Source organism: Dromiciops gliroides, chromosome 6 (assembly GCF_019393635.1).
Source record: "Dromiciops gliroides isolate mDroGli1 chromosome 6, mDroGli1.pri, whole genome shotgun sequence".
Taxonomy (NCBI): Eukaryota; Metazoa; Chordata; class Mammalia; order Microbiotheria; family Microbiotheriidae; genus Dromiciops; species Dromiciops gliroides.
The window spans coordinates 270,897,574-270,914,039 of NC_057866.1; the positions used below are offsets into that span (position 1 = coordinate 270,897,574).

Sequence of the window (16,466 nt, forward strand, 5' to 3'; positions counted from 1 at the left end):
TCTGTCAATCCATTCATTCATCTGCTTATTTATTTCAGCATTCATTTTTTTTTTTTTTGGTGAGGCAACTGGGGTTAAGTGACTTGCCCAGGGTCACACAGCTAGTAAGTGTTAAGTGTCTGAGGCCAGATTTGAACTCAGGTACTCCTGAATCCAGGGCTGGTGCTCTATCCACTATAGCACCACCTAGCTGCCCCTTCAGCATTCATTTTTAAATTTTGAGTTACAAATTCTCTCCCTTCCTCCAGTCCCTCCCCTGACCATGTAAGAAGGCAAACAATACAAGCTAGCTTGACTTGTATTGATTCACAACCAAATTCTCTACATAACAGGCAAAATGAGCTAGAGAATAGGTGAATGATTTAGTTAGTTCTAAGTGTGAATTTGTCATTGTTTTTGGTGAAGTGGTATCACTTATTAAACCTAGCAAATATAGTCAAAGATATGTTTCCTCCCCTTTGGGCAATTAAAATTAGTCTTTCTATTCTATCACAATTGTCATTTCTGGACCTGCTCCAACCCATTTCAGTCATAGTCAATTTCAAAATAAGTTTATTACTCCAGAAAATAATTTATTTGAAACAGGTAAAAAATTGTTCTCTCCATCCCTCTGGAATGCAGAGAAAGAAAATATAGGAATTCATAATCCATTCCTGGCAGCTATATCATACTTTAGTTAACATTTTCCTAAATGCTTTCACACCTATTATCTGATTTTAAACAAACAATATCCCTGAGGTGGGTAGGGCAAGTAGCACTAGTTTATGCAAAGGGATGCAAAAGCTTTAAAGCGCTATGCAAAACTAATTTCTTACTGCTGGGAACCAACTTGACATAGAAGATAGAGGACAGGCTTTGGAGTCTGGAAGCTTTGGGTTCAAATCTTGACTCTGACACACATGCAAGTTTTATGACTGATCACAGGAAAGTCCCTTAACTTCTCACTTCCAATTCTTAGAATCTCGGGAAACTCTCCAAGATTCTTGGGGACAGAGAAGCTCTTAACCTGCATCAGTGAAGGGAGTTTTGCCACATGTGGAGTTCATTACACCAATGAAATCAAGGGTCTAGATATACATACTTACATAAAGGTGAGATTATTATTATTCTTAACAAAAAAGGAATGAAGCATACAGGACTGTGAAGTGAGCTTCCTAAAGTCAGCGGCTAGCCAATTACTGTCAGAAAGAGAAGAGTCCTTGATGGATGGGTTTTTTGTTTTTTCCAAATAAAGCAGTAGGCTTGGAGTCAGAAATAATATGAGTCCAGGTCTCCTTACTGGGTCCTTTGCTCCATCTTACTGTGGGCGTAACTTTTGGTAACCCCCTTCCCATCTCCATCATCTGTGTTCTCTGCCACCGAATGGATGTTCTAGTTTTGGGCCCTGCACCACACCAGGCTATGGTGAACCACAAGACAGTAACACATGAAAGCTTTAGAGCTCACTGGGCCTTCACTGCTCTTCTTCCTCTCCTCAGTTTTCAGACATCTACTTCCTGGTTCAAAATCCTTTTAGAAGCCCAAGACTTCTGTACCCCAGCATACAGCTTTGGCACACCTTAGCACCCCCCCACCCCAAGCTGACGAATCATCTTTTTGTTTAGTTTTTCCATCCTATGTCATAATAAGTTGCATCTACAAGCTTCTTACTTGACTTTTTCTCAAAGAAAACATTAAGAAGTATTTTTTTTACCAAGCTGCTGATTTAAACGAGTGAGCAAATTATCTGTTAGCTTATGTCAACAACTTTGGGCCCGCAGGGCCATCCAAAAGTAGGTACCAACACATTTTCCCTAAAAGCTGAAAAAGGAGCTAACAAATGTTTCAATATTCATTATGCCAAATGACAACAAAATCTACCCATGTGCACACATGCCTGTGTACTACACAGATGCACATTTCATTATAAGCTACATTCCAGTGATTTCAAGTTCAAGCTGTGATATAGCTTTTAAGGGATATGAGAAATGAGAAAAAATAAAGAAATACCTGCTCAACAACAACTGCTGCTGCTTCTAGACCCCACCCCCTACACAATACTCCAATGGAGAGGGTACAGCTAGAGAGCTGGCCACAGAGCCACAAAGACCTAGGTTCAAATTCTGTGCCTGTGAGTCAGTCCTGGCACTTCAGCCTGCTCTAGTCAACTCTCAAGACTGGAAGTACGGATGAGGAAGGAAATTTTCCATTCTGTGTTTTAGGCACAAGTCTGCCCAAAACCACTTTATTATTAATCGTTAATGTTTAATAATTAATATACTTTATATTTAAGTCCTTTGTACTCTTGTCTAACTCATGGTGACCCCATTTGGGGTGATCGTCTTGGCAAAGATACGGCAGTGGCTTGCCATTTTCTTCTCCAGCTCATCTGACAAATGAGGAAACTGAGGCAAACAGGCTTAAGTGACTTGCCCAGGGTCACACAGCTAGTAAGTGTCTGAGGCCGGATTTGAACTCAGGAAGATGAGTCTTCCTGATGCTAGGCCTGGTGCTCCACAATGATTTATAATTAATTATTAATAAATTTATTCTCATCTCTAACATAAGCCATTTGGAGCTATAATTTATAGCATTCCTAGACAACAGACTGTAACACTTCACCATTAAGATGGAACAAGGGATCACCTACTTCATCCAATAGAACAGCAGTCATATAACCACTCCAGACTAGAAGTTGCAGGTGTGGGAGATTTAGGCACAAACAGGATAGGCAATTTTATTAATTAAAATTATTCAGCTCTAAGCATGTTTTGGCTGAGAGAAAAATTCCACAATGACCAGAGTCTCCACAGGCCCTTGGACACCTCTCTCTCTCTCAGGCCTTCTGGATTTCCAGGGCAGAGCATTCCCAGACAGGAGACAATGTGCCACAGTCAAGATTTAGCAGCAGTTTGCCCCATCAAACAGAAGGATACTAACTTAACTTCTGCTTAAGCTTAGAGAATCACATTCCTAAAATTGTTCACACATCTCCCCACCTGCGACACTTATACCCTTGGGGATTCTCCTTCTAGCTGTTCAAGGTTCACTTAAGAGACACTTCCAATCACTGACATAATTAGGGACTTTTTCCTCTATTAGGCTGATTAATACCCTAATCCAAGTCAAAACATGGGGAAAGAGGGGACCACTCTTAGACGGATCATTAAGGGTCCCTTGCCTTGGGGTCACCACCTCGTTCTCTGAAAAGAGATGAAAGAATTCCTCACAGATTCTTGAAAGAAAGTAGTTAGGCCTTTGACATGGGGGGGAGGATGGGGATAGGAAGCAAGGGGTTGAATTTAGGACAATGTTTTATTTGAAGGTTAAAGAATGGCAAATTTTCTCATTAAGATTTGTCCAAAGACTATGTTTTCTTAATCTTTTTAAAAGGGGAAGAGGGGGCAGGAAGAGGATAGTGTGCTTCTACATGGAGAAGGTATTGAATCACACAGCAAAAGGGGAGTTTCCTCATCCACTATTTCCTATTATCAGTGAAATCACAAGTTCAACCCCCCCCTCTGCCCCCCCCCCCCCCCCCCCCCCCCCCCCGCCAAGGCCAAGTGATTTTTTAAAGTAATGATATCCATATCACAATTTTCCCCATCATGGTTTCAATATATCACAGGTCAGCATAAGAAATTAAGTGGGAATTTGGGGGGGAGTTTTGGGGAAGCCCTAGATGACACACAAAGGCCAGAAAATGACACAGAAAAAGTTTAGAAACTCAGAAATGCATAAAATATGTGTATAGCATTATATAATATCAACATATTTTATCTTTTAATGATGATTCAGATGACTTCGCTGGTAAGGAGGAACAGAAAATTTTAAGCAAATTTTCCCGATTGTGGGGGTACCATATCCCTCACCCCTGTAAGGTGGAAGGGATAACCATCAATTTTTTTTCCTTATTACCCTGGAGAAAAAAAATACTTTAAAAAATGTAAACGCACCGTCTCGCTCGTTTGCTTCTTCTTTCCTTTGCAGTGTCTGAATCCACAATATCTGCCCTGAGGCAGTCTAATGTCCCAGAAAATGAGAGATGTTCTCCAAAGTACATTCGGTAGCAGAGTGGCACTGCATCTTGGGCCTGAATTCCTATATGGCTCAAAAGCGGTCTGAAGACGACCTGTAACATACAAAATATTTTCATTAACTTTGTGCCTAACCCCTTACTAGCAAATTCACGCAAATTCTAATTTTGGAGGACTCCCCTCAGTGTGGCTGTCAGAAGATTAAACAGAACTGTTACAAGGCAAGAAACCCCACAGAATCCATGGGGCTTCAGTTCTATATCCTAAGGCTTCCTGCCCATACGCCATAAAACACCAATAAGTGCTCTTTGCCCTTGTTCCCAGGACAGTTGTTTCTGACAGCAAACACCTGACTTCCTTCTCTATGTTTCAGTCTCTGACTCTGCTCTATCGCAAGGAGTCACAGATTTTCAGGAAGCCACTACTTTCGATAAGACTTTCTACCTTCTGTTCTTCCTCCAGGGGGTCTTATTTTAATTCCAATTTTATTTTTGTCTAGATTTTTTCCAGTGATTCTTATAGTTGTGGGGACCAATTTTTAATTGGGGAGTGTTAGCTAAGCGGCTCGCTGCAATATTGGGGCAAGGAAGGAGACCGGCAGCCTCCCTCAAAACAGGACAGGATTTATTTTAACAAGAAAGAACTTAAAAAAAAAACAAAACACAAACAGGATCAGTAGGATCAAGGGAAAGGAAATAAAATGGGGAAAGGGAAATTATACAACCTCAAAAGATACCACCGCCCAGGAATCAGCTGAGAATACGCAGCAGAAGGCCGGTTGTTCCAGTGTCCAGCTAGAATGCCCAATTCTCCTCCCCCAATCCCAGAAACCCCTCAGCCCCCAGCCAATGGGATAGCGACTCTGACAGTCACATGACTGCCCTCACTAGGCTTCCAATCATTATAATTTTGCCAGGCCCATGTAGGCGTCAGCGAGTGGTGATGATGCCAGCGCCATGGCAAAGGCTACAACCAGGGGGTGGAGCACGGTGGGGTTTGCGGAGTCCCCGGCTAGTGGCGCCAAGGCATAAAAACCTCAAACAACAATTAATTCTTTACATATTTTCCCCCTCTGAGGTTTTCCCTGAACTTTCTGTGGTTATTAATTTCTTCCGTTTGCTTCTTAGTTTTACAGCATCACAGATGTAGAGATGGAAGAAGGGGCCTCAGTGGCAATCCAGCTTAATCCCCTCCCTCAATTTAGAGAGGAGGAATCCGGGACTCAAGGAGGTCACATGACCAGTCTGATAACGAACATCAGAGAGGGAAATCTGACTCCGGAGAGCCAATGCTTCGGCCTTAGCCCACAGCATGTTTCCATTGTGTCTGCTGTTTTCTTTTTTTATTCACACATCCAGACTCTGGTCCTGGACTGGGACTGTGTGTCAAGGCCAAGCCCTGACTCCCGCCAGTTCTCTTGCATGAGCCAGGTAAACTCAGACCTGAGCTTCAGGAAACTGCTTTGGCCGCTATGGTGGAGAGGGGTCAGAGTCTCGAGGCAGGAAGTCATTAAACAGTATGCCATGAGGGAAGTGAGGAGCACCTGCCCTCCTCCATACAGTGGCCATATGAGCAAAGAAAAGCAGATGATGAGCACAAGAAACGTTATGGAGGTAGAAAAGACAAGATCTGGTAGCTGACTGAATATGCTGGGGAAGGAAGAATGGGAGGGCCAAGGAAAGTAACAAGGCCGAGAAGCTATTGACCGGAAGGACGGCGCTGCCTTTGACAGAACCTGAGAACTTTAGGAGAGGAGTAAGTTTTGGGTAAAGATAATGAATTCTACATTGGACAAACTGAGGTGGAAATGCCTTTGGGACATCTAGCTTTAAACAGCCAATAAGCAACTCAGGAGAGACGTTAAAAATAGAGACAGCGACGTGAGATTCATCGGCAGAAATTATCATCGAACCCAAGGTAAGTGATGATGTCATCAAGTGAGAGTGTATACAGAGAGCTCCTGCTTTATGATTTTCATTCCCTGGAATCCACATACAGGCATCGTCTAAAATTAATTGGCATAGTTATAAAAGGGCAGCCAACCCAATAGCATTGTGGTGCAGCTGGCTTTAATGTATAAATGATAGGACAATAAAATATTTTAAAAGCTATTTCAGAAGCCATGTTATGTATCTGCCCACATCCCAAGGTGCTGGAGGCTTAAAGACAGCAGTTCCATGAGAGCTGGCTATGACTACAGCTCAGGAAAGGCCTTCATCACGCACAGTCACAAGTGCCACTCACCTGGGCATCAGCGAGCTGCACAGCAGGGAATCCTGGGTTGCCTTCTTCTACCCCTGCTACGTCATCCTGACTTGTGCTGTGCTGGGAATGGGTTCCATCTAAGGTGTTCTGGTCACTTGACAAAACAGTATTGAAATCTGAAGCTGAGGGTATTGTAGGAAGGTTGGGAGCAACACCTAAAAATATGAACAATGCGTGTCTGTGTATGTGTCTATGGACATAGATAGGGAGACACCACAGTATCTATGTACAAACACAGACAGATATATCTATAGCTACATACATACACACGTGCATACATGTATGTGATAACCACCCAATCAATAAGCATCTATTACATGTCTGTGATATGCTAGGTACTGGGTATTACAAAGCACAAAGCTTGAAGCTTACATCTTATGAAGGAGGGCACAACATGGTCACAAATAAGCATATACAAAACAAATACAATATGATGTGGGGACATTTTTTTTAAGAAAAACGTCTTGAAGGAAGTGGAGGTAAGGAGGAAATTCATTTGGAGTCTGGATGACAGCCTATGCAAAGGCAGACAGGGTAGAGATGAAGCGACACAAACCCATTTGGGTGTAAAATGTTTTATGGAAACAAAACACTTTCTGTACCACAGACATGGGAATTGGAAGAAGGAAACTGAGATTTACATTCCCCTTCATCTAGTTCCTTCCTGTTGGATATTAAGCCAATCATATCACCTCTCTGACTCTACTAAAGAACATTCAGGTACAAATGTTTACGACACCGTCATATGTCAAACAAACTGGAACGACTAGCTAAAGAAAAGAACTTCAGTTTTGCTCCCGGCACAAACCATTGCTTACAGATGGGCTGCCTCAAAGCTGTTCAGACCTGATTTTTCTCTCAACCACCCAGAGAGGGAGTTTTAAGTCAGAAATCTTCACTGTCCATGGAAGGAAATGTCCTCCGCTTCTTAATTATAAGCTCCACGAGGACCGATGATGACATTACGCTAAATACTCACTCATTTCACATGTATATGTGTGTGGGTCTTGAATGAATGCTGGTTCTGAATATTGTACATCAGAGAAATCTCAATAATATAAAAAGAGTCATACTCTACACACATAAAATACTGGAATTTTATCTTGCATTTTTTTCTTTTTCTCTTTTCTGTTGTGAAACTAAATATTCAAACAGATACTACTACTGTCTTGTCTTAAATGCCATCATTTATTTATAGCTACATATTTTGGTAAGTTTACCTTCCCAAAGGTACAGTTTGACATAAATCCTCTTATCCAATACAGTGATACATATTTCACCAATCACCGACACCTGTTTCTGCAAAATTTAATGCATTTCAAAGCTCACAAATTCTTAACTAGTTCTTGAAGAGGCAATCATTTGACAGAAGTTTCCTATCTGTCATATTCCAAAGCAGAACTCTATGATAATAAGAAAAGTGAAAAAATTCCAAGTACATGAAGAAAAGCTCAACTCAACAATACCTGTTGGAAGACTGTTGTGTCCTGACTTTGGGGCAGGAGATTCCTGTACCACACTTCCTCGATTGCCCACCGCATTTGACATCCAATTATAGAAGCTGACAGAGGAAGGCTCAGACAGCAAAGGGTGTTCAGATAACATGTCTGTGGCTACTGTGTTTCCTGTAAAAACAGTTTTCTTGAGCACAGTATTTCTGATTCTGTTATTTGCAAACTGACAAAGCTGAACATGAAATGATTCCTCAATTGTTGACAGGGCAGTCTCTTTTATAAAATCACACTGTGTGATACTGATGTTATGATATACAAGTTTATTTCTGTCATTATGAGAAGAGTTATGAAATCCAATGTTAATTGGTTCACAAAGAAACCCATCTTATGACAAGGACAATTAATGCCAATCATGCCATGAACAAATATAATTGAGCACAGAGACCAAGAAGACAAATGGACCATTTCCAACATAATGGTTTCCTGAAGGTAAGTTAGGACATGCTAATAGGAACAACCAATTACTGAAACCATGTAGAATGTATAGAGCTGACAGAGAAACAAAGTAGTCCTTGCCCACAAAAAACTTGTAATTTAGCTGTGATAAGTTACCTATGCAATCGGAGCCTCTACTTGAAAACAGAATCTACACTATAAACATTAATTTCGCTTACGCAAAAAATCCCAAACCCAATCTTTCTACAAAATCATCCTTCTCGTTATCAAACCAAAAATACGACCTCCTGGAGGTTAGAGGCTCTCATGGTTTCTCTCTGCATGTCCAGAGCCTCCCACAGTTCTTTGAATACAGTAGGGGCTTAATAAATGCTTGCTTGCTTAACTAGAAGGAATACCTGTTCTTGTCAGAGAACTACTTTTAACTGTTGTAGCACTTCTCTGAGGAGTGCCTTCCAGGAGATTATGCAAGCTGGGAAAACTCCCAGTCAAATAGCTGAGCAGACTCTCCTTTCTTGGACTTTCTTTGACGGGCATCCCAGAACGACCCACATGCACTGGCGAATCTGTGGCCGTGTCTCCACTGGTGTAGCTCAGAGAATGGTATGGATGTATTCCCTAAAGAAAAAACACACAGAAAGAATTAGGGAATTGGAGTCCAGTCCATAATTTCAATAAAAGGATTGTTCCCCTGAGAACAGGAAAAAGAAAGTAGCCATCGAGAAGCAAACAATGGTTGCCTCTAATGTTCAAATTCAGTCTTCTCTAGGCTAACTCCACAAACTGTGAATCAGAAGAAACGCATCCTCAGTTCCCCATTTCCATTTCTAAATTCTCTCCCTCACACCCAGAACCCTTCCTCCTCATTTGCATCCAAGGACGAGCAGGGTCCTTGGATGGCCCCATCTCCCTGGACGCCTCTTAACCCTCATCTGTCTCAGTAACACCTACCCGCTACTGCCTGCTGGGTAATGGAGGAGCTGGCTTAATGCTGGTCACTCTAGCTGGTGACATTAGTGGCTCATAATCATGACACTTTGTCAGCTAAAATTTGCACATTAACAGCTAATAGCTAACACTGATAGAGCACTTTACAGTTTCCAAAGTGCTCTTATAAATATTATCTCATTTATCCTTACAAGAAGGTGAAGAAGGTGCTATTATTAGAGTCAAGAGAGGCTTCATGCTGGGCAGAGAGGTTGGCACTTAAGAAAAGCTTTATCATTCAAATACACTTATCAATCATGTGCCCAGGGTCATACAACGGGTAAGTGTCTGCACCAAATTTCAAACTCAGATCTTCCTGGTTCTGGGCCTAGCCCTCTATCCACTAATAACAACACTACTAATAATGATCAGAAATTACAGAACCAACAACTGTCCAGTTGCATGGTTTATACTGACTTCTTCGAGAGCACACATGGGGAGTTCAAAGATGCTAAGCCATTTGCCAAGGGGCACATACATTGTCATGGCTATAGGGCTCTGAATCTTTTCATTTTGTCACTACCACGAGAACTTGCATGCCTTAACCTAAGGAAGCAAAATCAGGAAAGTCTGTCCTATCAACTTTGTCCCTACTAAAACTTGAAGAAAGAAGCTGTTTTAAACATACTGAAGAAATGAATCTAAACACTGCATGATACCAACAACAGCAAATGCCAGTGGAGAAGGGGCCTGCCTTCTGCACCACCACCAAGGACAACTGGCACCAACCAAAATAAGCCCAAGAGCCCAGGAATAAGCAGCACCCAGCAGATCCCTGGTCCTGCCTGCACCCTGGCCATCAGTCAGTATTCATGGAGAAAAGACACTTGCAGAGATGGGCCCTGGCAACTGTGTCTGGAGGTACTGCAGCCTCAGCAATGGAAGGAGCCTCCTGGAGGCTCAAGCCCTCAGGAAACACCAAAGGCTTCAACATCAGATACCAACAGGGCTTTGGGAATGAAAACGGCCCCAGAGGAGAAGTTCTGCTGCAGCCTGAGGAGCACCGGGACCTTCCATCGCACTTGCAGCTGAAACTCTCCTTCGGTGCTGCCTCCCCCAGGGGAGCACACGGGCAGCAGGTGCTAGTTTGCTTTTCTATTTGTATCTATGATGCTTGTCACACACTGAGGGCTTAATAACTACTTTTTCATTCAGTGTATCATTCATTCCTTTATAAAACCAAAACACTGAATAAAGGCGACACAGAGAATAAGGAAAAAACATATTCATGATCCCCACTGGAAAGTCAGATTCCAGATTTTGGCTGTTATTCATAGATGTTCCAAGAGGCTTCCCCTAGTGATGTCAAAGGACACCGACAAAGTTACTTTGGGTAGCCCACAGGGAGTCAGGTAAATTATATGCGGAATGAGCAGATTCCTATTCATAGAGGCAATCCAAGCTTACAGCTCTTCCCTACTCCCAGGATCCTCTCAGGCTACTTAATGAAAAGTAGAGATTTCACTTCCCAATAGATAAATGGTCAAAGTATATAAGTGGACAATTCTCAGAAAAAGAATCATGAACTATTAGCAACCACACGAGAGTGCACCAAAAGAAATGGAGATGAAAACTTTGACAAAAGACAGTGATGGTCACTGTCGCAGGCTTGTGGAAACATGAGCAGACAAAGGCTGTCAGTGGCACTGTACATTAGTCCAACTATTCTGGAAAGGAAGAGAGTGACTAAACAACCACACCCTTTGACCCAGAGATGCCACTCTTAAACATATACGTAGGGGGCCGCTAGGGGGCGCTATAGTGGATTGAGCACCGGCCCTGGAGTCAGGAGGACCTGAGTTCAAATCCGGCCTCGGACACTTGACACTTACTAGCTGTGTGACCCTGGGCAAGTCACTTAACCCCCATTGCCCCGCAAAAAAAAAAAAAAAAAAAAAAAAAAAAAAGGGAGAGGATGGAGGAGGAATATATTTGGAAAAGATGGTGTTGTAAAAACAAAATATGTCAATACATTTTTGGGGCAGCTAGGTGGCACAGTGGATAGAGCACCGGCCCTGGAGTCAGGAGGACCTGAGTTCAAATCCAGCCTCAGACACTTAACACTTGCTAGCTGTGTGACCCTGGGCAAGTCACTTAACCCCAATTGCCTCACTTAAAAAAACAAACAAACAAACAAAAAAACCCATATATGTACATGAGGTCAAAGACAAAAATGGTTCCATATATACCAAAAAATACATATAGCAATGCTTTCATTAGTAACAAAGAGCTCAAAACCAAACAGATGCCAAACAGCTGGGGAATGACTCAATAAACTGTGGTACATGAATGTAACTGTGATGTAAAAAGAAATATGAATACAGAGAATCGTGGAAAGAATTCCATCAACTGATGAAGAGTGAAACACCAAAACATTGTTCCAATGGACATTACCATTATTTTGTCAAGTTTTATCAATGATTCCTGTGGCAATCCGGTGCAGTCTTAAAAGTGCAAACGAAACCGTGAGTGGTCATTGGGCACTTGTTGTCCAGCCTTGAGCACTAAGCGCTGCTATTTGTTAATGCTTATGACTATTCAAAGGAGCACACTTATAATTTCTCAGGACATGAAATTCAAAACTGAAAATTATTTGGTTTCACAAAATAGACTAACAAGAAACTGATTTTTAAAATCACAATCTTCTTCTCTGAAATGCACATGGTGAAGAAAAAGCAAAACAAAACAGCTCAAACAGCTGTAACACACCTTGATTTTCAAAGCAGAGTCACTGTGGGTATGTGTCTTTGATAATTTCCTCATGATCTCAGCTCCACTTACAGGTCCAGAAGAAACACCCCCTTGTGGAGGCCGGTTGGCTGTTCCCTCTAGAAGCATTGTGTGTTCACTGACAGTAGCTGAAATATTTTAAAAAATCAATGAATTAACTATAGATGAATTGATAATGTCTTTGACCACAAATGCCAAGTACAAGTATGGATTAGGACAACTCTATGCAGATTTACGTGTTATGATCTGTGTTAAATGCTAACTTTCCTTTTCAAAATCACTATTTCATTCCCCACTAATATAACTGTGTCTTCCCTCAATATCAGGAAGGGGAAAAATATCTTTTATTCAAATTTTTGAATCCATACACAAATCATATGAACCTAAGAAACCTGTACTGATTTCCAAGAAGCCTATTTTCATAAGCATCAGGATATGTTTTTAAGGGTAGATAAATAATAACTTTTAAAGCTTTCCCAAAGGGGAAAAGATGAAGTAGTACACTGAGCAATTAATACTTAATTAAGATGTTCATCTTTACTCTGCTATTCACATTTATTAGGATAGTTATTTAGCTTCTCTTTTCTAATTTATTTCTAATTACTCAGCAAAGTCAAATCATGAGTAAAAATTAATCAAAACGACTGTATAAATAGCATGTGGGCTGCTGCCAACAACTCTAACTCAATGCCATCGGTGTTTATGTCACTAGTCCACCTCTGCTGTAATACTAAGTTTTTTAGAAAAAAAACACCAGATCCACCAAAGAAAAAGGCTGGGGACCTCTAGCATCCAATGCTGTTGTAAGATAAAACCTTGCTCTTCACGAGGCAAAAACTCAGAAGACAAAATTACCTGCATCGAATTCAAACTCAGCACCATCGGCACTGGTGTCGCTCTGAAGACCGCCACCACTGTCCAGTCCCAATCCATCCTCGTGGTCATGGCGCACCACAGCCTGAGGCTTCGAGGCCTGAGCTGGCCTGTGTAAGCTGACACCTTTAAAAGCTGGTGTGACCACAATGAATTTCATCCATTGCCTTGCAAGTGCCACCAGACCTTTTTTTAAAGTTACTAAGGCAGGCAGTCCATCACTCTGTAACAGTAAGATAGTTTAAAACAGCCTCCCCAAAACAAACCAAATGCCTCGCTTCTTAAATGTACACACATGGAGTGTAAATGATGGAAGGGGTAGGGGTAAATGAGTGTGTAAAAGCAGCCTTTCTATTCCTTCCCCAGAACTGTTCAGAATTGTGTGGGAAATTCAAGTAATGAATAAGATAGAAAATGGAAGTATTACATCATACAAAAATCAAGTAACCACCATCATCACAACTTTAGAGATGGAAGAGAACTTAGAGGTCACCTAGCTTTCTTTTTAACATGTTAAGAAAATGTGACATTTCCAAAGGTAGAAAAATGACAGATTCTATACCCAACGTATTCTGTGGACAAGTAGAATGGGCAAATTTTCTGGATGATTACAAACATCTGCAGCAAAATTTAATACTAAGGCTTGGGACGTCTACCCCAGTTCCCTTCCTGTCCCCTGGATTAGACAGAATATGGAAATGCAGTATCTTTTAAACTAATAGTTGTATTCATTAAAGAATCTTCTGCATGCACAATTTTGAAATTTAAAATATGGATGCCAAACTTGAGGGGAATGTTGGGTTTTGGTGCTCAAGAGGGTTTCTCCAGGTAGAAAGCTAATTCTTGGTTGTAGGGACTCACCATTGTTGCATCATCAATGATGGAATAATTTGCCTGGTGGAGGTAGTGGTGTAGGATATTGCAAAGTAAACATGAAGGGTTTTCTTGGAGAAAACGAGCAAGTTTAGTGAGTCTGTTGTATTTGCTTCTTAGAGGAAAGTGCATACTTTTATTCTGGAACAAAGAGCAAATATTAGAAAAGGGCCCACAGACATGATAAAAGATCTTCCTACGTGTAAGAATTTACTGGTAATTGAATATCACGTGGGCTAATATGTTGCTGGGAAAATGTAAGCGAAAGACTCACACAAATAAAATGGTCTTTGCATTTCTCACTGTTAGAAACAATACATCAACAGCACAGTAGGTCCATACCTCCAAGGCTTCTGTCATTATACATCCCATCACGGCACAGATTCTCAAGGTTCCTTCAGTTTCTAATTTGTTTAAAGATGATTTGAGTTGATCAATGGGAACGAGCCAAGCACCCACAGCAGGCGTAGCCGTGCTCAGAAGGTTCAGCTGCCTAGTTACAAGAAGCATTATTTATCATCAATAACTGTGTTTGCATTTCTTTTTTTTTTAAAAGACTATTGAGCTTGATTTATTTTTGTTTGTTGTTTACTCTAGTCAAACTCTTTTTGGACCCCATTGGGGGTTTTCTTTTTTTTTAATCCTAAAAGTGTTTTATTATTTTCCAGTTACATGTAAAGACAGTTTTCAACATTCATATTTGCATTTCAATGATGTGTCCTTATTGATGAACGGCAGCCTTCTACTTACACAATCTAAAACCAGACAGGAGTGAGCTGGCTGCCTGCCACGCAGTTTACAAAATGTCTTAACAGACATTTTCTTCATAAGGCAAATGTGAAATTAAGACCAGAGAACAGATGAAGGGAAGCCGTGAAAACAAGGCCAGAAACATAGGCTGCAGGCAGACTGAACGGCCTTCAAGTCTGGGTTGAGGAATTTGTATTTTATTCCATAGGAGTGACACAGTCAAGGCTATGCCTTCTAAAAAATAGCTGAGGAGGAGAGGGTAGGATAGAGCAGATGGAAGAAAAGAAGCAGGAAAGCCAATCAGGGGCTACTGCAGTAGTCTAGGGGCAAGACTGGCAGCCATGGGGGTGGAAAGAAAGGATATGGATACAAGAGATGTTTCAAAGGCAGAATCAAGAGACCGGCAACTAAGCAGACGTGGGAATGTAAGGGAGAAGGGAGACAGATACACTGATGATTCTGATGTCAGAAAGCAGGGAGGATGAGCAGTGCCCTCAACACTGAGAAGTGTGCAAGAGGGCAGAGAGAAGGTGCTCTGTTTAAGACATGTTGAGTCTGAGGTGCCCGGGCCCACGTAGAACCTTCTCAGAGGCAGCTGAGATGAGGAGAGAGAGCAGGACAGGATGGACAGATTGGGGAGTTACCTGTAAAGGGATAATAGTTACACCCATGGGAGATGATGAGATCACTGAGGGAGTGACTGTAAGAAAGCTAACGGAAGGCCTATAACCCATATAACTCATAAACACAAAGACTCATACAGATAGAAAGAAGAACATGAGAAAAATAAATGTTTTGCCAAAACACAGTGAATAGCCTCAGATACTTGACACTTACTAGCTGTGTGACCCTGGGCAAGTCACTTAACCCCTATTGCCCCACCAAAAAAAAAAATCTTTTTTGTTACATTGGAAAGCTGTTAAATGGAAAATGGATGAGAAGGCGAGGAATTCTGGGAGAAATGTTTGTGATACCAAACAAACAAACAAAAGGAGTCATTTTCTGGGTCATCTTCTACATGAAATCTTTCCTATCTTTTCTCCTCCCCAGTCCCTAGCACCCTAATCTCCCAAATAACTCGTGTCTATTTTCTACCTCCCTATAAATGTATATGTTGGTTTTCACCCTTAGACTGTAAGCTGCCTGAGGACAGGGTCTGTTTCAGTTCTATGTTTGTATTCCCAGCTCCCTGCACCATGCCTGGCACAGAATAGGCACTTAAGCAATGCCAGTTGATTGATATACACTCAGACTAAGAGAACATTCGTACAATGTTTAAAAAATGCAGAGTCCATTATTTAAAAACAAACTATAACAGCTAAGTATAGATGTAATTCAGCAAATCTCCAGGCATTAATGGCAAAGGTGATTTTTCCTAGATATCTAAAAAATACATTCTTTTTACTTTATGATCTCATTTTCACCAGACAGAATAAACTTTAAAAGTAATAATTTTGGATAATCACATGTTTCAGTTAGTATTATCTGTGAAAGATGAATTCAACTTTTTAAAGCACATAAAGGTTTTTGTTTTGTTCTTGTTTTTTGGATTTTTCTGCAGGAAAACAAGGGTTAAGTGGCTTGCCCAGAGTCACACAACTAGTAAGTGTCAGATGTCTACGGCTGCATTTGACCTCAGGTCCGCCTGAATCCAGGGCCAGTGCTTTATCCACTGTGCCATCTAACTGCCCCCCTACATAAAAGTTTAAAAGAAAATTTGTAGCAATACAGATGTTAATGGATCTCTCAAAGCACTTTTCACATAAAGTACAAACTTCTTATGTTCCACATGAAATAATACAGGTGGAATCATTAATTCGCTAACCCTCAATACTTCAGTCAGGAAGGCAGTTTGATATTCATTTCATTAATGGACAAACTGAGATCCAATGGTTAAAAAATTCTAGGAACCCTGGTGCCTTTCCTGACATAAAATTCTCTTGGATTCATAGTTAAGCACCTATCAAGGCTCTGTCACATCAGCGTAGGCATTCAATTGATGCAGATCCAAACCTTCTCAATGCTTTAGCACCATGATCTCCAAATGGTTCCAAACGTGTAC

General features: G+C 41.2%; 1 protein-coding gene across 5 annotated transcripts in view; it reads right to left on the minus strand.

The window, feature by feature from the left end:
* Nucleotides 1-16,466, minus strand: part of KIAA1109 (KIAA1109 ortholog) — a 222,166-nt gene that overhangs the window by 99,102 nt on the left and 106,598 nt on the right. For all 5 annotated transcript variants that reach the window (XM_043969747.1, XM_043969748.1, XM_043969749.1 and 2 more), the window contains exons 39-46: nt 13,997-14,147; nt 13,643-13,795; nt 12,764-13,004; nt 11,888-12,036; nt 8,590-8,809; nt 7,748-7,906; nt 6,261-6,436; nt 3,936-4,111 (exon numbers count right to left, since the gene is read on the minus strand). In XM_043969747.1, coding sequence (XP_043825682.1) covers nt 3,936-4,111; nt 6,261-6,436; nt 7,748-7,906; nt 8,590-8,809; nt 11,888-12,036; nt 12,764-13,004; nt 13,643-13,795; nt 13,997-14,147 — 1,425 coding nt within the window. The remainder of the gene's footprint in view (nt 1-3,935; nt 4,112-6,260; nt 6,437-7,747; nt 7,907-8,589; nt 8,810-11,887; nt 12,037-12,763; nt 13,005-13,642; nt 13,796-13,996; nt 14,148-16,466) is intronic.